A 10,276-nucleotide genomic window follows, 5' to 3' on the forward strand; every position below is an offset into this window, starting at 1 on the left:
ACAATGCTGACCTGACGGGCCTGATATAACTCATGAGACAAGGAATAATCAGTGATGGACATAATTTGACACAGTTTCTGCTACATACTTATAGTTAATAATTTTTCGTCTATTATTCTGATTCTTGCATTGCATGCAAGATGGAAATTATTATACGGTCGCTTTTTACAGCAATAGTAGTCCTACTATAATATTTCCAAGCTATTTTCGTGCTCTATCTAATGATGATAACGATACCGCATAGTCGCATACCTAAACATTTGGAAGTAGATTAAGGAAGGATACACACATAAGTAACACGTTTTAAGTTTGGTGTTTGGTAGTCTCTAACTAAGGGCGCATTACAACATACTTTTTTATTTTGCACCTTTTGCAGTAGAACATATTAAAAAAGCTGGGCCAGTAAATTTATTGCAGGGTCGGTAGATTTGCCAATTCACTGGCCTGGAATCTAAGTCTGTCACTGGATAAGTATTACAATTTCAGCCATGAAGGCTCTACTTTCATCCATCTGAACTTCAAACTGAACCCCTTGTTTCATTTTCGCTTTTGCTCGGGGCCCCTGAACAATCGGGCCCCATGGACTTTGTCCACCCTGTCCACCCGTCTGAATCGAGTTTGATGTCCTGGTCATTATAAAGAAAAGTCACTATGCTCTTGAACTTCTTACGCGAGCCACGTTTGTGATTTGGGACCTTTAAAAATCACGAAACCTTCAAACTTAATTACATTTTTGTTTTCACACTTTGTCCGATACGAGAAAAGATATTTTTCCAGCCAATAACCGAGTTATGTTAGTCTTCCGAATTTGTCTTTTCTTGGTCTCCGGTGAGAATTGGGTATATTAAATGTTATATTTTGTCTCAGCTTCACCAAATCTCATACGGTATTTGGCTTTGCTACACCAACTGTCATATTTGGCATAAGGGGGTAAGAAAACTTTCTTATTGATGGTATTTTCAAATCTGTCAAATCTTTTTCAGAATTCACAGGTTTGTAGCCCGCCATTAACAACAAGTCCATGCAATACCTTTGTACTGTTACCATTGTTTTGTATGTTATTTTTGTTCTCCATGAATACGCAGATTTTGAAGACGAAGACCTTTTCATTTCATTGATTCGCAGCCATGTTTTCACCGTTTCTGGAATAGGTAAGCCAAGAAAATCATAAATAATTTGTACCATATCTGTTGGATCGTCTGCTAGATCTTCGTATCTTAGCAACATATAACGACCTTTCAACCAAGATGGCGGGTCAGTCCAATAGTTTAAATTATTCTTCAACTCGTCACATTCACTAAGTTTCATATCAACAACAGATGCAAAAACTTTTCTTGATAAATACACCCCACGTGGGTCACGTACCAGTTGTATCACCTTAACATTCAAACTATCATCCGTAACGATGCTTTTTAAGTGTTTCAAATCTGGCACCCGAACAGTTTTTATCGCCACGTGTTTACCGCTTCGGCAAATTTCTTCAACCATATGGGATCGGGACGTTTTAGAGAAATCAATAGAGAGGTACTGTTGTTTGCTTTGACTCTTGCTGATACGTCCAATGGTTGTTTTCTTCCCAAGTAAATCAGGGGATTTATCAGGTTTTTTAGTTCTTTCACATAGAATTGAATTCTCAAGTTTCTTACTCTGCTCGCAATTAAGAAACGTATCTTCTGCAACCCACCACGTGTAATTTTTGCCGGTAAATTCACATTTCAGTATATCGTGTAACATGGTAATCTGGTGAAGCTTTTTATCTTTTTCCTGATTCTTATACATCTTTTTGCGAAGCGGTTCATAAAAGTAAGTAAAGTCAGGATTGTTGTTGAGAATTTCGCCAGTGAATGTAGACCCATATCTCCATCTTGAGACAATAATTACGTGAACTTTGCGATCTTTGCTTAGTGGTGAGCCCGGTGGTAAGTTGCTGCTGATGTTCATTGGCTGTAATGTCTCCATATTCTTGCCAACTCTCGCGAGACAGTGTGTGTTTAATGACACTGTAAGAAAAGAAGATTAAAGAGGTTATAAAAAGAAGAAAACTAGGGCAAGATATTTGTGACGGTAAAACAAGTGACTTCCATCATATCTCAAATGATAATAAGTCCATTCTCCGAAAGGAAATCAACAAAGATATACACGCAAATAAACAAATTATTTTCTTGAAATTAAGAAGAATGGGACAGGAAGTGCATGATGATGCATCCAAATATCTTACGCATTTAAAAACCAAGATGGCCGCGGATTAAATAATTAGATTAGGTGAAAATCCATTTTCGTTCCCACAAACCAATTTTGGTACCACATCATTTTCTTTTGTCAATCGAAAATTGTGTTTTTTAAACCTACTTGTTGAAAGTAATTCAAATTAAACTTCAACACTACTTGTTTATTTCGTTTACTGGGAGCGCTTTCGAGGAACTTCCTCGTCATGTTGTTTTATTGATGTTTGCTCTGATGTTTTCTTGGAAACACTAATAAATTTCTCTATTGTGCTTAATTCGTGCAAATTTTGTTATTTTATATAAAAAGTGCATAGGCCTATTGTAACGTGTAAAATTATCATTTTGATCTAGACACGGAGAGATTTTAAAGATTTGACATTGGCTTAACACTTTTAGTTCTGTTGTGACGATAATTCGTCCTTGCATAATTGAATATTGATCATTGTGCCGTAATTTAAGCCATGATCACGTTCATCGAGTGAACGCCGTATTATCCGTGCGTCAATTGCACTCCGTGGAGCGATGTATTACCTGTGCTTTGATAAATACTTCACTCCTTGTTGGCTCTCAAATCCGTACAGAAGCAGCCATCGCGTCTCCTGATGTTTCGTTAGGTTGGTCACCATGACAGGGAATAATTATACTGTTAATAGTGGGCAGACCTGACGTTGAAATCACGTTGAAATCTGGTTGAAATTTCGACGTCGAACGGTCGAAATCAGGTTGAAATCACGTTGTATTTGCAAATGGACTTCAACCTGATTTCAACCTCCTTGATTTTTGCATTGAAAGTTGGTTGAAATCAGGTTGAAATCAGGTTAGGTTGAAACTTCGACGTTGTATCAACGTTGATTCAACGTCGAAATCCTAACCTGTGCCCACTGGGTTGTCTGGTCGTGCACGTGAATTATATTCAATTATGCTGCAATGTGACTCGGGTAAGATTTATTAAACCATTGACTCTGAAGATCTTCAGAGTCAATGATTAAACAAACGTTATTATTTTTTCCGTGTGTAAATTGATGTAAAATCACAATAAATTTCTTAACCGTAATTCTGTTTCACCTGGTTCATTTCGTGTTAGCCATACCCTTTCCCAGTCATTTTTCCTCTTCCATTGGGACTCCAAATACAATATCTCGCTCTGCCTTTCCTTTGACTAATTCCTTAGTGTAGCGTCATAACTAGTCATAATAGTTACTTACCTAAATTTTGAACTGTGTTGAGTAAAATGTAGATGGACATGAGGCCAACGGAACCGAAAACCAAACGGCGCCATTTCATGGTGAGGCTCGTCCGTTCTGATCGTTGATTTGCTTTTTAACAGTGGTGCGTCATTTACTTGTATACCTAAGGAAAACAATAAATAATTAATTTCATAAAAAGTGTTTGATTGGCGTAACGGGCCGGCAGAAACGGGATGTTGATAGGTCGGGGTCTTTCTATTGTGATTGGGAAAAGTAGCTGTGGATGTTTTGTATTAAAGACCCATTCAGTGATCCCAACGCAAGTATAAAAAAATTAAAATTGTGTATAAATTGCTTAAAAGTGAAGCATAAGTCATTCTAATTGTCATTTGGTATTTTTGAAATGATAAATTTGGCAACAAATGAAGAAAACAGCAATTTTGATGAAGTTAAAGCTCCATTCAAATACATGTAGCTAATTTATATACGGTCAGTAATTAAATTACTTTTTAAAGCACCCACTTCAAGATTTTTTGTTTTCACTTTTTCACTAGAGAGTGACTCACATTAGAGTCAGTAGGATTACGCCACACACCGACACCGCCTGGCTAATAATTATTTGGTGCAGAAGGGACACTAAAATGAATACACGGGATCGATACACGTGAATTGCTATGCACGATTTTGATATCAGACGAAAATCTTCTGATACCGGGTTAGAAAATGATGAATATCTCCCGTCATGATTTTTTTCTCAAGAAACCAGATTTGGTCTCATAAACTTGGAAATACGTGTTGAACAGATATGATAGTCGCTAGAATGCGCTTTGAAAATTGGCCGTGCGCTTTGAACTCAAAATTTGACCATTTTATATTGCGTTGGTCATGTTATGGACCGGGGTTATGGACTACAGCGTGCAGCGTGTAGTACAGCTGCACTCACTGTAGGCAGTATAAAAGTCGATGACCATTGACCTCAATGGGGTATACAAGCTTAATCACGCACAACCAAGATCGATTACCCGGCTATTGTGAGTAGCCTTAGTTATGTCCCTCGACTAATTATTAGTTTAAAAGAGCTTTAAAGGTTTGAACCAAATGGCTAATCGTGGCTGTGGATTTAACCTACCATGGCGATTCCTGCCATGAAGATATAGGGTCGAAGACACTGTGCGCCAATCAAGATTTGTTAGGTCTAAAAATCACTGCTCTTAAAGGGTTACATCGTGTTACCAAAATAGTGGTTTTGGGTTTTTTTTTAGTACTAGGCCTACGCATTAGATAATTTTGAAGACAACAAAGAAGTAGCGCGTTCAAAATAAAAACCGGTACTAATATAAAGAGCAATGATGACAACGGCACATTATGCTTATTACCCAACTCAAACTCCAACCACAAACACACGGTTTACATGGTTTACCACCCCCTACACACCTCCACAAGATCTTCGTATATTTAATAGCTGGTGTGTTTTTTTTTCAGATACACATTTCGTGTTATTTGTTATACAGGGTGTCCCAGAAAAAATTACCGAGTGAATAAAATTGAACGTAAGTCGAGAAATAGACATCAGAATCACAAAATTCAAAATGTAGCGCATAGCTTATTTTGTTGTGCATCACATACGAAACTTTTATTTGATTCGGTTGACTGGTTTCGAAGAAATGAACGATTGCCTAATGCGTGCATCAATGCAGTTCATTCCAAGTTTGATCAACAGGCGCTTTTTTCATACTCGCTCACCGCTTCCTAAAGTTTGTGTATCTCATTAAATTTAGTCCACATTATATATTAAAATCCGACGGTGATATGCCATTCATGCTTTCACTGAAGATGAATAACCGTTTGTCCGAGAAAACTTTGATTTCTACAATTGGAAGCTCTCCAACTTTAATTCTTTAGGTTGTGCAAATATACTTTACAAAGAACATTTGAGCCAAGAATGACAATGATCAAGTGCTTACAGCTTTACGTGTGATTTTTGATACCACGCAACATTAATGTTGAAGTTTTAAAAGATTTCAACATTGCAATACAATTTCTTGGAAATATTCCGAAAACATTAATGTGTGTGAGATTTTTTTAAGCCAGCTGGAATTCTTTATGTAGTATTCTTCATACAACATTTATATCAACATTAACGAAAAAAGATATTTACAAATACCGAGCATCATCTCACATGCAAGCTTTCATTTTCAATATCGTGCAGGTTTTCAAATTTGAACAAAACCTAATTAGGGGGCAGTCACTATTTACGCCAGAGGGGGGGATGGAGGATTGAAGGGGGGAACACGAAAAAAATTCTATTATGATTGGGGGGAACACGAATTATATTTATTCCATTTGGGGGGGAACATGAATTTTTCCCCCAGTATATTAAAAAATAAAAAAAAACCACTGTAAAACAGGAAAAGCAGAGTGACAGAGCGGTAGTACATGTTGATATTAAAGCATATGTGCATATTCACTACTTTATTTAATCTTTTGACAGCCTTGGTGGCATGACATGTTTTCTTGGATTACATGTAACATAAAATACAATGTACAAACAAGGCTGATTCACTACTGATTTTTACAGTGAAAGTCAAAATTGTTCCCAGGTTTGTGAAAGTGCAGGCTACAGGGCCTCGTTCTTTTAATGTGTAAAATGTGCAAATACTTGCAATGTACGTGCATGTTAGGTGCTACGCAATTATCACCATGGCCCCGCAGCCAGCACTTTCACCACAAGCTTCGAAACAAATTTGAAAGTATTTTCATTTTTGCTTTTGCTACAAATACAGATGTTGTTATTACTATTCTACACCTACAAAACAGCACAGTACACTTTTTCAAAACCATTAAAGTACAAAATACAAAATGTATGTGCAAATCTGAAAGCAGACGGAGAAAAAAGTCTTACAGCCTGACTAACCCAGGAAAATATTAATCATATACAAAAGTATCAATGTACTAACCCACAATTCTAAACTCTTTTCTTGAATGAAAATGTGTATTATTGATATGATCCAAAAGTAAATTGAATTTTAACCAGTATATGAAGACAAATATAATTATTACTATTCAAATTTTAATCTTGACAAAAGGACAGATCCCACTACTTTTCTTGGCTTGTAAATTACTTTTTGCTGGGGCATGGGGTACGTCAAACCTAAATTTTGTGAAAAATACAAAATGCTGTCAAGTTTTACCTTTCAAAGTTATGTACTCAAATCAATACATTTTTGGAAAGGGCAAGAGTGTTAGACTCAATTTCCGTCATCAAATTTCACACAAACCAATGATTTTTCCAATTAGGCCAAATTAAAAAAATGTTTGTCTCAAAGCCCTCGCGCGCATTTAGCAAATGGACACGCATTCGATATCCCACAAATCCAAGTTTTCTTTTTAATTTTCTTAATTTTATTTTACAAACATCCCGAAAATACTGAAAATTTACCCAAACGTTTTGCCTTTTGACATTAATTGAAAAAACATTTGAAAAAAATCTTTAAAAAAAAAAAACAATAAAGTTTTTGAAAAATAGGTGGGCTTTGAGACAAACAATTAATTTAAGTTGGCCTTAATAGGCCAAAAAGAAGCAAAATTTAAATTGTTTTATCAACAAATCTAAATTTTGACAGTTTTCATCAATATCTTGAAAACTAACCATTTTTGTGGTGGAAAAAGTCCCTGATCCTAGACAATTGCTTTATAATAAAGATGATTATGACCATTTTTAAATAGCAATTTTTACCCAAGTAGGCCTATGATGTTATAGGATGTCACAAAAATTGTTAACTATTTTTTATAACCTTTCTCAATTGCTACTTGAGTCTGTATCTGAGGCTGAGCTTTCTGAATCTGAACTTTCTGAATCTGAGCATGATTCATGTTCATTTTGTTTACTTGTCGAAGCAAAGTAGTTTGTCAATGTGTTGACTTTTTTTCCCCTTTGTTTTTGTGAGTCTTTTTCTTCTCTATTCTACAATCCATTCATCGACTTGCACAAGTGCATTTCATTATTTTAAAAGAGAGACAATAAAAGTACAAAGTAAAAATACATGAAGACCGTAGTATTGTTTTTTGTTAGGGAGGGGGAACCTGATTTTTTTACCTGATCGATGGGGGGAACCTGAATTTTTTTCTGAAGCCAACATGGGGAACATGAAAAAATTTGAGGGAAAAGTTGGAAAATCCTCCATCCCCCCCCCTGGCGTAAATAGTGACCGCCCCCTTAAATGTTTTGCAAGAAACAGGTTGTTTAAAAAGAACGAAAAGGATTTTAAATATGAAGCCCATTGACAGTTTAACTACTCGTGCGCATTGTGTTGAATGATCTTTCTTTCAAACTTGGAATGAAGTGAATTGACACTTGCGTTATGTAATCGCTCATTTCTTCGCGATCAGTCAACCGATTCCAGTAAAATTGGCGTATAAGATGCAGAACAAGATGGGCTACACGCTGATGTTAAGATTTTTGGATTTTGATGTCTAGTTTTCGACTTACGTCCAATTTTATTTGCCCGGTAATTTTTTCTGGGACACCCTGTAAGTAACCTTCCCTGATACATGTGTAAGTGTAACTTTATTCACACATTACATAGGCCTTCAAACAAATTATAGGCTTTTGAACATGTTGAATACATTGGGCTATTCAGAAAATAGATCACACCCCAATAGAGGCCCGGGGTATAGAGGAGCTCGGATTTCCGGACTTTTTGTCCAGTTGTGACTTTTGGAAATCCAGACTTTTAAAGTTGTCCAAATGCAAAAAAAATCCGGCAGAAAAAATAGTTCAAAATTAAAAATCCTCAATTTGAGACCTCATTTTGGACATCGTGATTTTTCCTTCATTTAATTAGATTTCCAAGCTTTTTCAAGTGGCATTGGGAACTGGAATTCCAGTCGTTTTCAGAAAGCAGACTTGGAAATCCAGATATTTCTTTGATTGAAAATTTACTCCTCTATAGGGGGTGTGCACTTATTTTCTGGAATAACCCATTATTCACACTACCATAATTATAAAACCGTGTGTGTACAATCAAAGTATTCTAGAATACTTTGGTACAATCATAGGTTACGTTTCCACACTTTTGCTGCAGTGTCCTATCAAGTTGTGCTCAATACTCAGTCTCAGGCCAGGTATCGCTCTCGCTCGCCACCGCTCGCCCAAACCCCGGGGCCCAAACTCGATTTCTAGTGAGCGATTTTCCACTCGCCATAGACAATAAATATAATTCGCTGCGAATCTCCCCAAATCAGCCATCGAATCAGCCATTTCAGCATTTAATCGATTCTGTGCCCCCTCCAAGCGTAAGCGTAGAAACCCGGGGGGGGGGGGCACTCGCATTCCCCAGCTATACGGGGATGTGCCGCGGCGACGACCCCCTTTTTCAGAGCCGCTAGCCGTTCCTTAGACCCACTAAATTCATTGATTGCCGCTCTTGAAGCCCAAACATTTTTCTAGCCGTTCCATAGACTCTCAGATCACCGGTCTCCGCTCTCATTGGCATTTTGATTGGCGTGTTTTCTGTCCTACTATTTCGAGCCCAAAAGCTTCAAAGGGAATTTTCCATCAATTTCTTCCCCATAGCATTGAAACACATTGTAAGGAATAAGGTGGATTTTGGGCGGGATTTTGGGCTCCTTGTACTTTGTAGTAGTGGCAACACTGGTTGGTTGATTGTAAACAGTGATTGCAGCACGGCCGGCCGGCGAGTGCCGAGGCCTTCAGCTGATAAACATTTTGCTGGAAATAAATGATTTTGAGATCTCTTTTGGGAATAAAATTGCCAAATATAAGGAAAAGTACCTCAAATAATTATGTACACGTCCTTGCAGCTGGCCATAACAGTGAATTAAAAGGTAATTTACGATCTACTGGTTTAGTGCCAATAGTGGAATGGTTGTCAAATTCTGCACACTTCACTCAATCGTCTCATGTATGCATGACAGTTCAATGTAGCCTAAATGTTTTTCTTTAGTAATTACGGCACTGAAAAAATATTTTTGTGGGTTTGTTTTTATGGTGGGCTTAATATGTAATGCTGCTCGCTGCTGCTATAATTATCAGTAGGCTATAGGTAGGCTAGGTCGGCAGGGTCTAGTAATTTTGATCCGAATGCTGTTTTGCTTTGCTGAGATTTCCATCGTAGGCCACCCCAGACCAATTTTACATTAATGATTTTCTTGATCAAAGTGAAATCGATTCCTTCAAAAATCTGTGGCAAAAACGTAACGAAATTGAGCCCTGGTTTTGCCTGCATGGTTTAGTTCCGAGACCCCATTTTCAGATTTTGGCGGCTGATCAGTTCCCAAGACCCCCCCTTTTTGGCTGGTTAATTAGTTCCCAAGACCCCCTTTTTGGCCGGCCAATCAGTTCCCTAGACCCCCTTTTTGGCCGGCCGATCAGTTCCTTAGACCTCGAGTGCGAAACTGGCGGTGGCACACCCCTACCAAAAAAAAATTCGAGTGCCCCCCCCCGGGCGTAGAAAATCACAAATTTCAACTTAAATACGTAAATACCGTTTAAGATCGAAGCTCTACTTGATTATGCCAAAATAAGTGATATTTGTGACAATTCGACCACTCGCCTAAAATCATGCTAGCGAGTGATTAACCACTCGCTTTTAAAATCTAGACGGCAAGGCCTGAATATGAATACTCATATTCATAAAAAGATATGGTATACATGGTATACTTACCCATGAATTTGACAAATAATTTTCTTCGTTTTAATTCTGTTTTATAGTTGTAGATTTCTGTGTTGTACTGTGTCTCTACAAAATAATTGCAACGCTTCAACGACAAAAAGATAGAGCAACTTAGAGTTAAAAGTTCCTGATTTTCTTAAGTCTAGGCTCATAGACCGTGTCCACTTGA

The 10,276-nt window shown here is 37.4% G+C and overlaps 1 protein-coding gene across 1 annotated transcript; it reads right to left on the bottom strand.

Moving 5' to 3' along the window:
• Positions 1 to 606: 606 nt before the first annotated feature.
• On the bottom strand, positions 607 to 3,569 carry LOC140164255 (carbohydrate sulfotransferase 1-like). The gene is made up of 2 exons (XM_072187524.1): positions 3,431 to 3,569; positions 607 to 2,000 (listed from the first exon to the last, which is right to left on the bottom strand). Exons 1-2 carry the CDS (start codon positions 3,507 to 3,509, stop codon positions 880 to 882), a joined length of 1,200 nt encoding a protein of 399 aa, XP_072043625.1. The 5' UTR covers positions 3,510 to 3,569; the 3' UTR covers positions 607 to 879.
• Positions 3,570 to 10,276: the final 6,707 nt, after the last annotated feature.

The sequence above is a fragment of the Amphiura filiformis genome, chromosome 11 (genome assembly GCF_039555335.1).
Source record: "Amphiura filiformis chromosome 11, Afil_fr2py, whole genome shotgun sequence".
NCBI lineage: Eukaryota > Metazoa > Echinodermata > Ophiuroidea > Amphilepidida > Amphiuridae > Amphiura > Amphiura filiformis.